Source organism: Typopeltis vanoorti, chromosome 22 (assembly GCF_054136105.1).
Source record: "Typopeltis vanoorti isolate ZY-2024b chromosome 22, IOZ_Tvanoo_1.0, whole genome shotgun sequence".
NCBI lineage: Eukaryota > Metazoa > Arthropoda > Arachnida > Uropygi > Thelyphonidae > Typopeltis > Typopeltis vanoorti.
Genome location: NC_143570.1, coordinates 55,323,853 through 55,344,907, shown reverse-complemented (window position 1 = coordinate 55,344,907; position 21,055 = coordinate 55,323,853). Strand labels below are relative to the sequence as shown.

The 21,055-nt window shown below is 33.8% G+C and overlaps 1 protein-coding gene across 5 annotated transcripts in view; it reads left to right on the top strand.

Annotated features, from left to right (window-relative positions):
* Positions 1 to 20,601, top strand: part of baz (par-3 family cell polarity regulator) — a 503,422-nt gene extending 482,821 nt beyond the window's left edge. For all 5 annotated transcript variants that reach the window (XM_090412006.1, XM_090412010.1, XM_090412009.1 and 2 more), the window contains 2 exons: positions 2,799 to 2,857; positions 16,762 to 20,601. In XM_090412006.1, the coding sequence (XP_090268132.1) occupies positions 2,799 to 2,857; positions 16,762 to 17,197 (495 nt within the window). In that variant the 3' untranslated portion in view covers positions 17,198 to 20,601. The remainder of the gene's footprint in view (positions 1 to 2,798; positions 2,858 to 16,761) is intronic.
* Positions 20,602 to 21,055: the final 454 nt, after the last annotated feature.

The window sequence follows — 21,055 nt, the reverse complement described above, 5'->3', positions numbered from 1 at the left end:
CTAGCCTATTTGGTTGCCTGGATAATCAAAATTTTCATTTTGAATAATCCTTTGTTTTGATTTTGTACTATTATCTGTCATAAATTATCCAGCATTCATTTAAGCTTAAGTGCTGATTGAAGTTTTTTTAGTGGTGTGAAAAGAAGAATGAGTTAAACAGTAGAAATAATATAGATATTATTACAGTATATAGGTGCCTCCAGGGAGACAGGAACTTACTGAGGGAAGTGCCCTTTCAGGTATCATACATCTCCTTGAAATCATTTACTGAAGATACATTCATATTGTTGACTGGTAGCTTATTCCATTCACTTACCACACATCATGAGAACTAAGATTTCATATGCTTTCTGACCACTCTTACTCAACTTTCAAGGATGACTCAGTTATTCCCAACTGACATGAGCTGTGAAATTTCCCTTATATCTATACTGTAAGATCCCTATTACCAAACGTGTTGTATATTTTTCTCATATCTCCTCTCATCCTTATTTTTCTCAAACTTTGAAGATCACATTCCTTTAGTCTGTCCTCATGTGCAAAATTCCACAGGCCAGATATCATATTAACTGCCCCTGGATCTTTTTATCTGCCTTTTCATTTCTTGCAACAAATACAAACCTTACCTGAGCACAATAGTCCAGTGTAGTCATATCTAATCCTTGTAAAGTTGAAAGTTAACTTTCCTATTTCTACAAATTAGTGTGTTCTCTTCATCATTGTTGTAATCCAATGTGTTGAATTAAGTCAACACATTGGGTTACAACCTAAGCATATGCCTTACCACCTTAGTAATGCAGCCTTTGAACTTTAGATTGCTGTCTTCTACCACCTTCATCAATGAATTGTAGCAAATTCCCATTACTGTGATGTTGTCTGAAACTCCTCATTCCACGATACATAACTTTCTATGTTGTGATATTAAATTGATATTCATTAAAATTACCTTGAAACAGGCTGTTCATATCAGCCTGTAGGGATTCTATATCACACATGCATTACTACACCCCAACTTTGCATCATCAGCATATACCATATTTGCTGGCGTATAAGACACACTTTTTTCCTTTGAAAATAGGTCTGAAAAACAGGATGCATCTTATACATCGATACTTAGTGTTTTATTACTTTCGTTTCTGGAAATTTTCCCTGTTCTGAGTTACGCGATTTCTTTCTTGCTTCCTTGCGGTGTGTGTGTGTGTGTGTGTGAGAGCATTCCAGTTACGTTAGTTATGTATTCCAGTTACTGGAATGTATTCTAGTATTCTCATTATGGATAGATGACATTTAGCCTAGGCGCTCTGCCCGACTGTTGAAGAAGCCTGCCCTGCTACTATGGGATCAGTTTCATTCTCACAGAACAGAAGATGTTAAAAATAAACTCAAGGAATTGAAAACTCAGTTAGCTATAATTCCAGGAGGTCTAACTAGTCAGCTTCAACCTTTAGATGCCTGTATTAATAAACCATTTCAGGGATTTATGAAGAAATGGAACACTGTATCCAGAAGACTGCGGAATGCAGTCTTCAGATTTTGAGGTTACGCCATCAGGAAGAAGAAAGAGTCCTAGCATTTCACAAATTTGTGAGTGGGTCAAAGCTTAATGGGATGCTGTGAAAACTGAGACAGTGGTTAAATCATTTAAGAAGTGTGGCATTAGTAATGCACTGGATGATACAGAGGACAATTTGTTGTATGAGGACTCAGATTCTGATTTAGAAGTTTCAAGTATCTCTTATTTAGCTCTGGAGATGAATTTCTAGGTTTTGACGAAGAAGATTATAAGGTGGGTACTCTTTCTTAGTTAGATTAGGTATTTGTTGAAAGTAGACCTACCTATTACTTTATATTTGAAATACTATAAATTCATTATACTATTCAGTGATAAAGTTTTTTTCCTAAAAAAATGTCTACAAAAACGGGTGTGTCTTATACGCTGACAAATATGGTAATTGGGTGATTCCCTCTCCACACCATCCTTGGTGTTCTTAATATATGTTAAAAATGTCAAAATTAAATAGCAGTGGTCCAAATTCAGAACCAGTGTAGTACCTTACTGGTCACTTGGACTCTGTCAGTTTGCAGTTCTCTTATCCATGTCACAAGCTTATTTTGCATACCTATCATTTCCTTAAGGTTGCATGATAACTGCCCATGTGGAATCCTGTCAAACGTTTTGGCAAAATATAGCAGTATGGTATATCTATTGCCCTTATCCAGCTTTACTATCACTCTGTTATGAAATGTGAGCAGATTACTAAAACATGACCTATATTTAAATAAGCCATGCTGTTCTCTAGAAAATGGATCAGAGCACTGTCCATGGATAAATGCAGGTCCTTACCAGCCTCACCATCACCTTAATGACCACTCAAGAGATACTGGTTGCTCAATAATTGGTTGATTCACTCCTAAACTCCACCTTTCTATGATAGAATCATCTTACTCTCCTTCTGCTAATTAGGGATCATGCTGATGGACTCAATCAAGTTAGAATCATTGTCTGGGGAATTTTATAGTAGTAACTGTGCATGTTTCTGTTTGAATTTAGTCTTAAATTTTTGCAGAGTTTTCGTTTATGTCAAGTGAAGAAAATTCTCGTTGAAAATTTAATTTTTTTTCACAAATACTGTTAATAGCTGCACACACACCACCTTCAGTGGATAGTGGAATTGCAAACCATCCATGGAGAAAAAATATCATTATAGAAAAAACTATGCAGTTTTTATTCAGTTAAATTATAGTATAAAAAAATTAACTTTTAAAAATTAGTAACTGATGAGAAATAAATCTTTCAGAGACAAGAAGCATCACATACAAGAACCCACAGTTTCGATCTGTTTAAAGAAATGGAAAAGTAAGTGAATCAAATTATTTTAAATTTTGTTTAAGATTATTGTTTTTTGAGAACTGCTACAAGCGCTTACATAATCACATGGACTGCAGTAAAAATTATTTATAGTACAAATATTGTCTTATGTATCATATATCATCAGTGTGAGCAAAGAATAGTGAGGAATTTGAACACAGAAATAGTACACCACATGTGTAGCATTAGAATCCCTCTATGCACAGTCACATTATTAAAAACATTATTGAATTGAAAATATTAACAATAAAATTAGCAATTCCCGAACTTCAGGGTGGTAAGGCAAGCATTACGATTAAGGGTGAGTCTATGAAGCAGAACTTAGCACTTTCTTTTAATAAACGTTTATATTTAAACATAGATCTATGTAATACTTTAGCGTTTTTCCATTAGGTCCCATGGATAGTATCTTCAACTGCATGTTATGCCAGACCAGATTTGGGAGGTTTGATAAGCCATATATGGTTTCTATGTTCAGAAATATGTTTATTGACTGATATTCCTATTTGTCCATAGTAAGATAAGGTACATGAATATGGTACTTTGTATACACCAACTAACATCATTAATGAAAGTTTGTTCTTTGAAAAAAGGCAACAGATTGCGAATTTAGTTGATGGGTTTGAAGGTAGCAGTGAGTGCGTAATTTTTTTATAATCTTTGCCATGCATTCAGAGATGCCTGTGATGTAAGGTACAGGAGTCTTGTAGAATTCTTCTTTCCTTGAATGCTGTCTTAAGTTTGTGTGGGGGGGGGGAGGATAATTATTTTTTGCATTATTGTTGGGTTGTATCCACTTAGTAGAGCTGTTTGATTAGTTTCTAAATTTCATTGGACACTTGCTTCTTCAATTTAAAAAAAAATTCTACTGAATTTATCACAAGAATAGAAGACAGGTAATGTCAAAACTCATCCTCATATCTGAAGATACCACTTTAATGTCTTCTATTCTTTTAAACTGTCATCTTCAGATATGAGGATGAGTTTTGACGTTACTCTCTCTCTCTCTCTCTCTTCATAAATATTCCTCATACTGAAACAACAAAATTGTAAGCCAAGAATCTCCATCAGACATTGAATTTATTCAAATTCACTATCACATGTGGTCACTTCACATGGAACGATCACATAAGTACATGTTGAAAGAACAGCACTGGGTTCACCACTATCATCTAACTTTCATCTAAAACACCTGGAAGAAAGAATCTTTGCTCTCAGTCCAAAACTATCTATTTGGCTATGATGCATAGATGATCATCATCAATTTCATGATATGTGCCCTCAAGGGGTGTTCAGGCTACTGTGACAGTATTACATGATTAAGTTTACATTATTAATGGTCTCCAACCACAATTTTCCTCCAAGTCTATTACTTGTCAGACCTCCAATATTGTATCTAACATTTCATTCTTCTAAGGCAATTCTGAATGAATCAGTCCACCTAGACCTTGGTCTTCCTCTCAGTCTTTTTCTTGCTATCTTGACATCAAATGCCTATTTCGCTAACCTTTCCTGTCTCATTCAGTTTAAGTGACCATACCACCTTAGATTAGCCCTGCTCACACATTTTTGAATGCAAACAATGTCTAGTACCTTCCTAATGTCTTCATTTTTAATATGATTCTGCCATTGATGCCATCTGTACAGACCCCTAATATTTTTAACCCAGCTCTCAGATCTATAACTTAACTGGATAAACACTGTCTTGTATACTGCTAATTTAGTATTTTAGCTAATTTCTCTCTTATTCCATATAAATTTATTCAGCTGGCTTCCCCACCACACCTGCTTTGCTCATTGTGTTAGCTATTTCCAAATTTAACTTGCCATCTTCACTAAAAACTGTGCCTAAGTAGCTGAAATATTTTACTTGTTCTATTGGCCATTCACCATTCAGATTGCAGCTGAAGTTTTCTATACTCCTGCCTATTTTCATAGTTTTGGTCTTTTATTGCTAATTTTCATGCCATATTTGTTACAACTGTTATTCACTTTAGTTACAGAATCCTGGATACTTGCACTAGATGTGTTTAGGAGTACATCATCTGCATAAATCAAACAGCTAAATTTGATATCTTCAATTCTAATATCAGGTTTAATGCCACTTGCTTTCATAATGTGGAGATAATGTCAGACCTCCTTGTCTTACAACTAATTTTACATTAAACTATCTTCCTATATTCCCTTCAATTCTAACTGCTGACTTAAATATAGAATATGTATTGCCCTGAATATTGTTATTGTCATATGCCTTTTCCAGGTCTACAAAACTTCAGTACAGATCAGTGGTGGTTTGTACATAAGCACTGCGACACTGCAGCACTCCCAAGGAAAAAACGAAAAAATTAAATTTTGTTTGTGTTTATAAATAATAACAATGCTTACAACATTATATAAATGCAATACAACATGGTAAAGGTTACAGCTTACGTTTTGACATTGATTGAATAATTAATAATTGGATTATTTCTGTGAGATACGAAACTTTTATTATCGGTACATGTTTGTGATGAGGATGAAATATTTTTAGTAAATCTTATTTTATTCTGTTAAAATAACATATAATTATTTATTTATTATATATTCAAGGCTGAATTATGACAAGTGTCACTGTTGAAAATATGAAAAGAATTATATTTTTTCAGTTATCGCTACATGAAAAATTTATCGTTACACTAAACAAATGCACTGCAATCCTAACGCAGTATCAGAATTATCGCATTCGGCCAATTGCAGCAGCTAGACTCGTCGATATTCGTTTGCACTTGTCACTGCACATATCTTCCATTCTAATATCAGGTTTAATGCCACTTGCTTTCATAATGCGGAGATAATGTGCATCACTTGTCAAACAAGTGAATCCAACATTGCTTGTTGAGCAGTGTCGCTACAGAAGAATTGTATGCTTGTGCGCATTATTTCTGTGAGATACGAAACTTTTATTATTGGTGTGTGTTCGTGGTGAGGGTGAAATATTTTTAATAAAGCAATTTTTAATATGTAAATTTATTTATTAATAAATTGATTACTGATTAGGAAAAAAAAATTTTTTTTTTAATTTTGTATATGCAATACCCCCACTTAAAATTTTCACCGGCCGCCACTGGTACAGATCTTTGTCACATTCTCATGATTTCTCAACTATTTGTTGTGAAGTGAAAATCTGATCCTCACAACCTCTATTTGAACTGAATCCAGTTTGTTCTTCTTCCACAATTTTTCTCAGCCTCTTTTCAAGTATGCTTGCAAAAATCTTATCTGGAGCACTTGTACAAAACTTTTATACCTCCATATTTGAGCATTTCTTATTGAATGTCATCTAAAAATCAAAAATGTCATTTTTGATTCTGTTTTCTACCTCAAGTATTGATATGTACTTTCTTTTTGCTCTTCACTTATAAATTCTCTACCACAGTTCTGTCACCGCTCATTTTATTTAAGTATTTTGAAGTAATTATTCCACACATCCAGGATATGTTTATCTTTAGTTTTCATGTCTCTTTTATTATCTTTGATTCCTTTTATAGTACTCTTTCTTTCTTTCTAAGGTTTTTCAATAGCCTCCAAAATATTTTGCCACCTTCCAGATATTTGACATTTACCTTCTATATTCTTACCAAAGTTTTTCCATGAATATTGTTTAGCTACTCTTACACATACCTTAGCTCAGGGTTGCCAGATGAACACAACAGCTTATGCCCAAAATTTAAAGAAAATATTGCCAAAAATGGCCACTTTGGAAAAGTATTAGGCCAAAAATATAGCCAAAGATATAAAATGATTGAATTGTGTGAATTAGCATACCAACAATTAAGTGTGCATAAATTATGCCTATATATTTACTCAGCTGTTAATTTGACAGCACTTCCTCAAGATATTGAATATCTTGTTCTTCTTTTTCTGCAGTCGAGCCGGAAAGGGTTTTGCTGTTGTGCATTTGTAGCATTTCAGGAATACATTTAAAGTTTTGGCAGCACATATTGTTATCACTTAAGAATGAACGGATTCTTACAATTGAATCCAGCAGTTTAATTTGCATCCTGTTTCTGGGTTTAGTTTTGATAGATGTTACATAAGAAAAAATTCGTTCAATTATTGCATTACTTGCTGGCACAATAAGCATGTTAGGACATAATTCGACAGTTCTTTAAAATTGTTGTGTTTGGATACTGCACAAAAATTCTAAAGCTTTCTTAGGGATTCCATCTTGTTTGAAGTTTTCTTCTTCATTCCACGCAACAAGGCTAATTTTTCTGTATTGGTCTTCGACTACATCGACATCGTTTATTGTGTGGAAAAATGGCAGATCAGAAAATTTGCCATTTTCTGTTTGGCTTAGAATAACAGTAGGATTTAAAAGTGACAGACCTTTAAATATATCAACTGACTCAGGGAGCCACTTGTTCACTTGATTCAACGATTCTTGAAGCATGGCACCTAAATTTCACAGACTTTATTTTATTATTTTCTTGTTCCATATTAGAAGTGCTAAAGCTGATCAAGTACGTCCTAATTTCTTAATCAAATTTAATTCCAAAGTCTACATTTTCTACTATTTTGCATGTTCCATCTTCGATCTACAGCTTTTGATAAAGACTATCTCTGTGTGTGCGCAGTTCTTTGGCAAGATCGTAAGGATCAGCATAGGTTTGCTGGAACAAAACATTAAGCCTTTCGAACTCTTTAACAATGGGAGTAGCAAATACAAAGTAAAAATAATTCATCCTATCTTGTAACATCTCTTTTATCAACCATGCCTTATACCTTGTATCCTGACCTCCAGATTGTTCACAGCAGGTGAAGTAGGCAATTAATTCTTCCCAATTTAGCAGTATATTATTGAAGACTTTACCTCTCACTAACCACCTTGTCTTGGATAATTTCATAAATGGAAGGGGTGCATCTCGTTCCTGATCATCTTCAACTGCTGAATTCATCACTTTAAAAAGAGCCTTAAAATCTTCTCTTCTCATATTGCTATTTGAAAACCATGAAGGAATTTCAGTCAAAATGAATCCAATATTGGATGGCAGCTTTGAAAATGCATGCTGTATACAAATTGCCAGAGAGTGGCAAATGCACTTCATTTGATTACAGTTAGGATTTTCATTTCTAATCCTAGTCCACAGGGAATTGTTACAACCATAGCAGCAGCACCATTACTAGCAAATCCAATACAGTTCTTAAGAGTTTGATTATATGAAGCTAACACTTCTGAAATTTTATTAAATAAAACCTCTGCCTTTGTCTCCACAACAGGTATAAGACCCAAGAAAGCTGAGTGGATTTTATTTGTTTCATTGCAAAAAAATCTAAGAACTATGCACAAATGCTTTTGTATTGCAATCTGTAGATTCATCTACTAGTAATACATACTTTTTACCTTCTAAATCATGCTTCAGTTGCTCTTTCAATGAAGCAGCAATTACATTTTCTATAATTGCAATACATTTGGTTCTGTGCAGTTTAATGCCACCAAGAACACTATTTTGGCAATATTTCTTAACTACTTCACCTATATGATCTACAGCACGAATTGAGGAATGACATGCTATTGCAAGGCTAAGTTCTATTTGTGCTTGTTTTTCCTGGTCATTCATGAACGATTTGATAACTTTATCTAGAGTTGTTTGTGATGTACTGGGAGATTTATTTTGGTGTTTCTTTGATTTTTTGTGAACAGATATGTTATAAAGTTTTGGCAGCACATTAGTTTTGCAATATGCATGTTGTCCATCATCAGAAGATTTCAGCCACAAATATTTTACTTCCCACTCTTTTTTATATTTTCTTCCACCTCTGTTATCACTTTTGTACTTAGGCATTTTAAAGGGCTTGAAAAAGACAAAATATCTCATTTCAGAAAATGAAGAAACAAAAATCAAATTATAGATAATAGTACTACAAAATTTGTAGTACAAATACTAATCTGGCACAGCAAACACCAATCTGGTAAAGGAAAAATAACAAAAATATAAGCAAGATAAAGAATCAAGTTTATAAACGATATTAAAAAATTATTCATTAATTATACTAAAATCACTTAATTACCATTCTTATGAAATTGAACATATTACTTGCATATTGTCACAATGTGGGTAAAATTTATGCAAAATATTCCAGTATGAAAGCTTATGAGATAGAACTATCACCACCAAAGAGCACCAAATGTCTGATATCACGCAACGTAACTAACTAGAGACGATCAAAACAGACGTGAACCCAAGCTTGTATGGCTGTTGCGTACGTGTTTTATACGAGTACAAAACGAAGCTGCATCGTGTTTGGTGGTATTTATCAACAGAACTGGATCAAGTTTATAGCAACAATAGCGAGCGGGAGCTTTGTGTACTTGTTTTATACAAGTACAGAGTGAAGCTCAAGCATGCTTGGTGTTATTGAGGGAGTCATAGTTACAAACTATAAGCCAGCTACCAAAGGCTCATTATGACATTTTCGAACAAACATTTTCGGTAACAGTCAATTTGCATCAGGCGCATACCGCCAACCAAACACCGCATAAAGGGGTACCAACAGACCAGTTGGTCGATTGGTAGAGCCTCTGCTACTAATGGCTCACAAAATGTTAAGCAAGTTTGAGCACGGTTAGTAGTTGGAAGGGGCTCGATCATTCGATGCTGTTAGTACGCTCTCCCTCGATGAGTCTTTGGACTCCCTGGAGGTGTCACATAATAATAATAATAATAGCTAGCCTTACAATGCGACAAGAATATTAAACTAAGTAAATAATGCATATGATTTGAAATCTTTGTAAAAATGGCCAAATTAGTGGCCACATTTGCATAAATGGCCAAACTGATTTTTTCATGGCCCCAGAGTTCAAAAAAGTGCCAAATTTTTGAAATTTGACCATGAAATGGCCAATCTGGCAACCCTGCCTTAGCTCTCTTACATTTTTCTCTGTATTCTTTTAGGGCATCTGCCAACTTATTTGCTGGCAACTTTCAGTATGCTGTCTTCTTTTTCAGGATGCTTTTTTAACTTCTTGTGTCCACCAAGGCATTCTTATTTTTCTATCCTTGCTGACAACTTTACCACATACCTCCCTAGCTGAATCAATCAGTGTCTTCTTCAGAGTTAGTTTGCCACTCCAATGTTTGGTTCTTGTTTTCAACTTGTTTCATATTTTTTTCAGTAATGTTTATATAGTCACGTCTACAATTTTTCTGTAAAAGCTGCTGAACTTTAATTCATTTTTAAAACTTTTTACATACCATTCTTTTTAATGTGATACTCTGTTTTATCCAACTTAAAATTAAGTGATGGTCACTTCCAATTTCAAATCTTCTATGCAATGTTGTATCCTGAACTAGCATGAAGATATCACTATCAACAATAACTTAGTCAATGAGGCTTTTCTTATTTCTTGTGTCTTCTCTCCATGTGAACTTGTGCACATTCTTATGTTTTAACATGGTGTTAGTAATGACTAGTCTGTATCCTGAGCAGAAATCCAGCAGATATTTATGATTATTATTAGCATTGCCCTTTTCTCCAAATTTTCCCAAAACATTTCTATCTGCTTGCTGGGATTCACTTCCTACTCTGATGTTTAGATCTCCAACAAGTACCACTTTTTCCATTTTCTTTGTCAGCTGCCTGCTCTAGTAACTTGTAAAATTCCTCCACTTCATCCTTAGGTAGAACTGGAGGAATTTTACAAGTCACTCAACTTAGCTAACTTTTATCTAAAACACCTTGAAGAAAAAATTGTTTTTTGTCCCAAGACTATCAATTTGGCTACAATGTATAGTTGATACGTTTGCAATTTGGGATCACACAGAGCCAGAACTCCATTCATTTCTACAAGAAATCAACAGTTTACATCCCTGAATTAGATTTACACTAGAAAAAGAAGAATTTCCTACCTGGGCATTCATATGAGACAAGAATCAAATTGATAATTAGATAATTTTCTACGTATGTCTACCGAAAACTGATTTTTATGGGATGCTGTGTTCATAATACATCAGTTCACCATCCATCCCAAAAGTATGGCATCCTGAAATCCTTAGTCTAGCGTACACAAAATTTGTTCTTAAGAAGGATAAGGATTACCCAAAGAAGAACAGGAAACTATCAGACAGACACCTACTAAATGGATGTAACCCAGTAAGAACACAAACCAAACAAACAAACAAAAAAAAAGAATGAAACCACTTCTCGAAACAGCATCCAGGGGAACGGAAGAAGACCTTCACAGAACTCCTTGTCCTTACATCAAGGACATCTCTTAACATGATGTGGCAAAAATGTTCAAAAGATGCAAACTCCTCAGTACCGTCATTAGTACATTTCATTCCCCTACTTTCTTCACAAATCCTGCACTGTACATACTATGCTTCGAGGTTGTCTGTAACCAGTGCTTTACACAACTGATTTCCATTCCATTTTTCAATGGGGCAAGAATAATCTAATTGCTTTTAATGATAGAATCTGTCAAAGTCAAAACTCAATCCCTGAATGGAGACTGGGTGCAGCATGTCTGAGAATGACTTTTTCCCACCGTATGTTCCCCTGCTCTTTTTTTTTTTCATTGCTTATTCAGCACTATCATGACAGTAAACTCAAATTGATATAGTGTTGTTACTGCATTTAAAATTTAAATAAAAAACAACCTCCTCCCCCCCTCACAAAAATCCAGCAAAAAATTTAAAAATTGGAAATACATGACATACAAAGAAGTTTTCACATTCTTATTGCCAATATTGATGCATAAACACCAACTTAAATTATCTGCTCCATCACCTACAGATATCTAAACCAACCTCCTATTTTGAACAATCCTGGATGAATTAATACCACAAGGATGGCACATGTGATTTTCTGTGTTGTGATATTCCTTGCCAGAGGATGCCTAATCTGAACTTTTGACATTCTGTGGCATATGATTCTTTGCCCTATTATATATCATTCATCTGCTATCTTGACTGCTCCCTCAGTTCTGAAAATCATTCTGATCTTAAACGTGTAGAAAGGCTTATGTGTTTCCAATTATATATTTAGTTTAATTTCTTTATCCAAGTGTAAGCGAACAAAGTTTGTGCCTGAAGTATTTTCAGGACTGGGGCAACTCATGGCAAAGGTGGTATAAGTTCTCATCACTTGCCTTAGTATCCCATAATGCAAAGCACGTACCCTTGCAGACATGTATAATGCTATGCATTAAGGGAAAGGTCACTACCCAGACCAGTTTCGACCTTTATTGAGGTCTCATCAGTGGGAGACAGACCCAGAGGTGGTGATACTAAGGATAAAGGGTTAAATTAAATATATAATTGGTAGCACAGCCACATGAAAAAACTTCCATCAACTCATCTCTAATCCAGAGAATTTTAATAATAAGGTGTGACACCTTTTGGCCACTGGCATATTGAAATATGACTTCTCCATTCCTTCCACCTTAGTATCACCACTTCTGGGTCTGGCTCCCACTGATGAGACCTCAATAAAGGTCGAAACTGGTCTGGGTAGTGACCTTTCCCTTAATGCATAGCATTATACATGTCTGCAAGGATATGGTGCTTTGCATTATGGGATACTAAAGCAAGTGATGAGAACTTATACCACCTTTGCCACAAGTTGCTCCAGTCCTGAAAATACTTCAGTCGCAAACTTTGTTTGTTTACGTAAACTTGGATAAAGGATTAAACCAAATATATAATTGGCAGCATATATTAGAACACAGAATGATAAGTAAATAATTATTTATTGACTTATTACTGATATTTCACTGCTGTTATAACCAGCATCTTCAGAGCACAAAACACAGTTTGTCACAGTACGCGAGACTACAATAACATGGTGTAACAATGGAACTAGTTTGAAAAATTGTAGCAACAACACAAAGACTGAAGTCCTAATTAGGCACCCTCTATGTTTAAAAAAAAAAAAAAAAAATGAGAGGAGAAAGCTAGTTATGTCTTAAGATGACTGTCTCCCAAATCTTAGGCAAAGACCATAGTTAGCTTGATCACATTGAAGTACCCTGCTCATGTGATCAAGCTTACTACAGTCAAACAGGAAGAACTGTGGACATCTGCCTCAGTGAACATAAAAAATGCATCTGACACTATCACTATGGCAAGTCGAGCCTAGCAGACCATGCTTTGGATACCCCCTCCCTTACACACAGATTCAACTGGAAGAAAACAACAGTACTGCACAGAAGCTTTTACAGGTCAGAGAGATTGTTCTTAGAAGCAACAGAAGCCTTGAAACATACTCTGAATCTCAACAAATATGGCTGTATAAATTTGCCTAAGATTTGGGAGAGTCATCTTAAGACATAACTAGTACCCTTTTTCTCTCTGTTTTTTTTTTTTTTAACATAGAGGGTGCCTAATTAGGACTTCAGTCTTTGTGTTGTTGCTACAATTCTTCAAACTAGTTCCATTGTTACACCATGTTGTTGTAGTCTTGCGTACTGTGACAAACTGTGTTTTATGTTCTGAAGATGCTAGGTTACACCAGCGAAATATCAGCAATAAGTCAATAAATAATTGTTTACTTATCATTCTGTGTTCTAATATATACAGCCCATCTCAAATTAATCAACACATTCTGATCTTACTTTTTACCCTTGAAATTTGATTTCCCAAATCCTAATATAAATTTATTTTTCATGGTGATTGAAATGACCACTGACCTAGTCCCCAGAGAAATTGAAGTGTGTGTGTGTGCTGTAAGCCAGTGTTTCTTAAATTGTGTTCCACAGAACCCCAAGGTTCTGCAAAACCTGTAGGAGTTCCCAAGAGGCATATGGACATTTATAACTTGTATAACTGTCTGTATGCTCTTGGGAACATACATTTATAACTTGTATTATATGTAGTTTCTGATGGGGATTTGTTGTTGCCAGGGGCATGATTCACCAATTATTACAACACAGTGGTCATTAATATTACTGTAATTACTTATTAAATTTATTTACATTTAGTTTTTTTTTTTTTTGATGATAAAAGTCCCATAAAAAATATCAAAGAGAAGGTTGTTTCTTTTTTGTAAGGTTTGAATTTCTTCAGCTTCAGCACTGAAACAAATGTTCTATCTCTGAATTAAAAAGATATATTGCAACATATCTTTGATAAATTTTGAGTAAAAATTAATAGGAATAGGGACTTTAAAGTGAAACAGCATTTAAGATCCTCCGCCATTGCATTGCAGTGGAGTAGGCTGTTAAAAACCACTTATGTGATTTTCAACATCCTATATATGTCAAGATAGTATTCCAAGGTGACACAGATTTTGGATTTGCCCAGAGTTAATAGCTGGATCGATGCTAAGGTTGAAGTAATGCAGAACTTATATTTTACCTATACAAGTTGCCACAAGGTACTTTGACCTTATTAAATAAAAAATCTCAGGATGAGAGAAAGATGTAGAAAGTTTTTTATCTTGGGTATACTATTCGTTAAAGATACCAAGCAATTTTTATAAACTTGATTTTAATCCTTTTTTTTTTCCAAGTAAGTTCTGCATTACTTCCCACTGACGAGACCTCAATAAAGGTCGAAACCGGTCTGGGTAGTGGCCCTTCCCTTAATTCATAGCATCATACATGTCTGCAAGGAGATGCACTTTGCATTATGGGAGATACTAAGGAAAGTGATCAGAGCTTACTCCACCTTTACCATGAGTTGCTTCAGACCTGAAAATACTTCAGGCGCAAACTTGACTTACTTGTTTGTTAGCTTACTTGGGAAAAAAGGATTAAAACCAAGTTTACAAAAATTGCTTGGTATCTGTAACGTATAGTGTACCCAAGGTACCAAAGTTTTATAAAAGAAAGTTTTATAAAAAACTTTCTATATCTTTCTCTCATCCTGAGATTTTTATTTAATAAAGTCAAAGCACCTTGTGGCAACTTGTATAGGTAAAATTTATAAGTTCTGCATTAATTCAACCTTAGCATCTCAGGGTCTGGCTCCCACTGACGAGACCTCAATAAAGGTCGAAACCGGTCTGGGTGGCTCTTCCCTTAATGCATAGTGTCTTACATGTCTGTAAGATGTGCTTTTGCATTATGGGAGATACTAAGGAAAGTGATCAGACCTTACTCCACCTTTACCACGAGTTGTCTCAGACCTGAAAATACTTAAGGCACAAACTTGAATTACTTGCTCGTTTGCTTACTTGGGAAAAAAGGATTAAAACCAAGTTTATAAAAATTGCAAGAAGAGAAGGTGTTTATTTCAAATCAACATCAAGAATGTTTAGAGAGGATTATGAATATCAGTTATAGTGTATAACCCCAAATGTCAGGATAGTAGATCCAAGGGGACACAGGTTTTGGATTTGTACAGAGTAATAGCTGGACAGATAAAAAGTGAAATCTTAAATAGGAAAGGATACCAAGTTTTTTGGAATCTGAGAAAGCTATAGATATGTTTGTGCCAGGAAATGCTAGAGGCACAAATACGTTTTTAGGATGAGTGGCTAATGCTGAGAAAGTAGTATTAACCCCAAAAAAAGAAAATTATGATCTAGTCTGTAGATCTGATTATTATTGTAGGTAAAAGTAGGGGGGGGGGGGGACTCCTACCTTTTTGCTTTCAAGAAAGAAGGTAGGACTATCTTTGGTATTATCATTACAGATAACTAGGTCGTATTCATTTCATTGAGAATCTGTTATGGTAGTATTTACAAAAAGGTCTTCAAATGTGGGATGTTTGAACACTGCAGGCTTCATCAAATGAGTAAGGATAATGAAGCAACTTTTATCAGCAAAACTATGGATAGGATTTTAGGTTAATAAGAGAGAGTGTTTATGTATAGGAGAAAAGTATGCAATAGAACAGGACCCCCTGGAGAATCCTACACTGGTAGAGAAATCTAAAAAATACTAAGCCATGACACATGGTAAATAACCAGAGTTAAAAACTTGCTACCCGATCACAAAAGGGTAGAAGGCAGACCATACCATGGCAGATGATCAGGTAGCTCTCTGACGAGTTAAGCTTTCTATCTGTTGAATATATCCATGTTTTTTGTCTGGTGATTATCACATGCAACTTTTTTTTAGCAAGAAATTACTTTATTAATTACTAGTTTCATACAGCATTTTTGTGTACTTCAGATTAATAAACAAATAGAAATGCACAGTAAGTTTGCAACCTTTTGTGGATGTAATTTGCATAAAATTGTGCTCTGTGGAAGTTCCAAGACATGGGATAGAGATTTACTGTGGTCTGTGGAGATGGGGTTATAGCCATTAGTTAAATATTTATGACATATGTGACTATCGATAATGACAACAGTGGTTTCAGAGCAGATGGTTTTGTCTCAATTTTGTTAATAGCTTGATAATTCCATATCAGTGTGCAAGGTTATGTGACAGTTTACAAATGTATTTGTCTGCTTATGTGAGATTTCTACAAAATATGAATTTCATTGAACCATTAGAAAGCTTCAGCACTTACAGTGTGTAGGAAGAGCTGGGTATCAAATTCTTTTCCAGAAGTGTTCTTCGTCCCTACCCAAGATCTGGTAGACTTTAAGACCAGCTCTGCAGCTTACTTTAAATTAATCCCTTGTAGGTATTCATGAAAAATGTTATTACTTCACTATTGCAGATACATTCTTATTTCTGCTTCACACCATTACATGTCACTTCAATTTGTACTATGAAGATGTTTATAATGCTAATAATTAGAATGTTGAAAATTTTTGTTTACATTTCGTGTTTGCCATTAACCTCGTTAAATTCAAGTTAGCGATGTTGCACCAGTTTATTTCACTATAAACAAAGGGAAAAAATCTCACGGAAATAACTTCAGTATAACTGGCACTAGTTTCATATAATTTGCTGTTAACTAATTAAAAATTCACAATGTTGCTACTAGCTTAATTCTTTTCTTCTTTTTTCTTAGAAATAGTAGACCTGTGATTGATTCCTCAAGGTATAGTCACTATATGAATTATAAGGAAATCCAGCAGCACATCCAGCAGATTCAACTCAGTGATCAATGGGACCACACACACCAGCTACCAAAGGTAACACCACGAAATATAGCATCGTCATCATCTCACCAAAGAGACAGACCCATCTCTAACTTCTATGAATATGAGAGTATACAAGCACCACCTCATCCTCCCCATCGTGTAATAGAGACGGATACAGGATCACTTCCACGTAGGAATCATGTAACTGAACATTCCAAAGGTCATCCTCAGTATAAAAAACTTGCACAACATTTTGACAGTAATGGTTATAACAGTGCAAATTCTCATCATCACCATGGCTCATCCCACTACCCACCTAGCAGTTCTTTGTTCTCACATATTGTTCCTGGTTCCAAAGTGTAATGCATAGATGTTGCTAACCATATATGGTTGTCACATTCTTATATTTTGCTCAATATTGTGCCATTATGAAGGGTGGCAAATTGAACTAATATGAATTTTTGAAATCTATGCAAAAAAAAAAAAAAAACTGGCCTGAATATACTGTGCATGTAATATATCTGAAACCCTCAGTGTTTGAAAAGTGAAACTGCACTTCTTGAAAGGGATTTGTTAGTAATGTACAGCCGTGCTAATATAGAAACACTCAAGGTTTGCTTTATGTTATGTTCATAATCATGTTTTACCTGTTAAGAACAGTGTAATGCAATAAAGTGCCAAGTTAGGAAGGCCATTTCCAATGAGATTGTAAGAATTTTGGAATAACTGTGATGTTCAGAACAATCAGTCCTTTGCTGATAGAATGTTTCTTGTCACCAGAAGGTCATTCATTCCAAATAGGTGTTGTTTGTGATAACTGATGCCTTTACATTGACTGATTTTACACACATATCTTCTTCCATCCTGTTTGACTATTTTTGGAAGTAAATAAAGATTAACTATACTGTAATGAAAGACTGGAGAGAGTTTTAAGAAAAAAATCAGACATTCTGATAACTGTATAAATTTTCACAATTGTAAATTTCATTATTTTTATATTAAGAATGACAACTAAAAAGAATAAAAATAATAATTTCTGGAGCAAAATGTGAGAGTTAAGCATTTGAAAGAAATGAGTTTAATATTAACAAATAATTAGAAATTATATTATTATATTAATTTATTTAGATAAGTGCAAATTTAATCAGGTGATGTGAATACTATTTCTCATGCACCAAAAAAAAAAAGAAGAAATGTTTGTATATTTTTCCATTTCATAATTCAATCTTCTTATTTGAACTGATTGTATATTTTATCATCCCGTATTCACTTGTCTTATTGAACTGATCTGAACTTAAAAAAAATTCCATTTCAGTCATCCTTAATGAAATGCTAAATGATATTACAACTGTGTTTTGTACTGACAAACAATTTTTTTTTGTTATTTTGTATTATGGACTCATATGCACTTTTTCATATACAGAAGAATGAATTTCTAATATACCGAGGCAGTGCCTTGAAGATTATTTTTAATATGTTTGTATGTGTATATAACTTGCCCATTATCATAGTCAGACTTTAGTTCTTTATTTCAAAAATGTCAAAGCAGCAACAAGTTGTCTTAACTTGGTGTAAAATTATGACACTATTTCAAAATAGTTTTAATGTTTCCACTCCCTTCCAACACATCTGTCAGCTATTTTTCACTGTTCTTGAAAAGCATAATTTTTAATTTGTATATTTTCACAGATTTTATCATTACCTTGTGATATATAGTTTTCTTGTGAAATATGATGAGCAGTTCATAATACTGATGATAGGGATCTTCATTATGTGTTAAGTTATTATATGAATTTTTCTTGTGTAGGCTTTTGAATTTTGCAGTTTTAAAACAAATCTAAAAAAAAAAGTTCATTTTAGAATTAGTAGTACAGATCTTAAATAACTTGTAAGACAGATATCTTGAAAGGTGTACTGAGATAAAATGTAAACTTTTCTGTATTACAGGGTGTAGCAAAAGTACATTTGCAAAGGGAATTAAAATATAATAAAATTTTATTTATTTTAAATTTTCTGACAAATACTAGTAATACAAAATAGTGCCTTAAATGTTTTTCATAAGCTTCAGTTAAAAATTACAGTTGCAAACAACATAATGGTAAAATAATTATTCTCATTATTTTCCCCCCCTCTTCCCCATTAATTTGCACTGCAAAATAGATAATAATTAGTTTTATTACATATTATCACAATCTCATTCATTAGAAAGATGGGATTCCAATATTATACCATCACAAGATCAGCTATTATAAGTGCTTTTCAACTGAAGATGCGTTAACCAATATCAGATGGAAGTGGTTGACATACAAAACAGATGAGTTCAAAAACACATGCAATTGACTAATGCTATATAGACTATCAGGCCTTCGCTGCTTTGTAATAATCCAAATTAACAGCATGATGTTATGGAGCTTGCATTGCACATAGATCTTTATTTTCCAATGCAAACACTTTCAACACTTTATTATCCATACATCTTAAGCATTTAATTTTTGCTGCACCTTAAATATATTCACCTTATTCACACTCACAACACCCTCGGGCAATGCATTCCAATCACTCACCACCCTCTATGCTAAAAACCTGCTCCTTATCCCTTTGCTCACAACTCCTTTGTTAAAAAAAAAAAAGTTTAACTTATTTGATACTAGTTTTCTGGATACTTAGGAAAGAATAAAGAAAGTGGGGAGGGGGGTAGAGAAGTTAGCCAAAGAAACTAAATTTCCTATAATTTAGTACATGAAAATATAGGAGGCAAACATGTTGAGAGAGAGAAAAAAAAAGTAGTTATTCTATTTAATGTATTGTTATTTAAGATTTGAAGAATCTTTTAAAAAGAAATAATAAAAATTTGAGAATTGAATAAAAAGTCAACATATTTATTTTAAAAAATTAACCTAGACATTTCAGATCTTTTAATTCTTGAGTTTTGTTGTTATTTCTGATGTGAACAATAAAAAATAAAATTCCTGTCTTCATATCTGGGCAACAGCAGTGGGTCGGGTGGATGAAAGAGAAATGACATGTTATCATGGTAAAATATGAACTGTCCTCCTTAATTCTGATTTTGAAAGTGATTTTAATTTAAAATTCCATATATAAATCACCTAGTACTTTAATTTTAAATATTGTTTTTCTGCTTACTCTGTTTAATTTTGATCTATATAAATGTGTTTTTTATTATTATTATGGTTATTATCAAACCACCTTGGAGTCAAAAGGCTCATCGTGAGGAGGTCCTACTTTTACACACACACACACACACACACACACACACACACACACACAGTGTATTATGCCACACCTTAAATGTATTCACTGTCTCTGCACTCGCCACGCTCTCTCCACGAAAAAAAATCTCCTCCTTATCTCTTTGCTCACACTCTTTATATAGGTGATCTCTTGTTCTCTCCCTGTTTTTGCCTATTCTATGCAAAACCTCCTCCATAATAATCTAGTAATTACTCCCTTAAGAACTTATGGGGGGTATGTCTGTCATACCCCCCATCCACCAATTTCTGCAGATTGTATTTTTCTTAATTTGGCTTCATACTCAATTTAAAAATGTTTGTAATTTTAATCTCATAAAGATGCATATGATGATAGAAGTAAAATAACTGAAAGTAAAATTTAATTTTGGTTTATTCTTTGTTTACATATGCAATTAGTCACAATTCAGTTTTACAATAGCATTTGCAACCTTTCGTTTTGTTTAGATCATATATCCATAATTCCGTTATTGGATTTTAGAGGAATTGATATTTTAACTGTCAATTTTACATATAATTAATGATTCATCAGTCTAATGTTATATGGTTTATCTTATATTTTGTAAATTTTAAAATTAAAAATATTTTATTTACATGATCTCCTACTTCAATTTTTCATGTTTTTCAGATAAAAATTCACTTTCCTTACATACTTTTGTTTAATTATTCATGCTAGTATTGATGGATTCTGCAATTAAGGAGCATCCATTTATAACCTAGTTTCTCAGGTGAATGAATGATTCCCCCCCCCCCAAGACACACACACACACACACTTTAATAACTATATATTTCTAATATATCATTTTAATGGGTGGATATCATTAATGTAATTTGGCTTCAATCAAAATTTATCTTAAGATGATAAGTTTCTTGGGAGGGCGAGGATTAAGTTAATTACATAATATGGTTTATCTATGTCCAGTGCAGTTGTTGGCCGTAATTAATCTATTT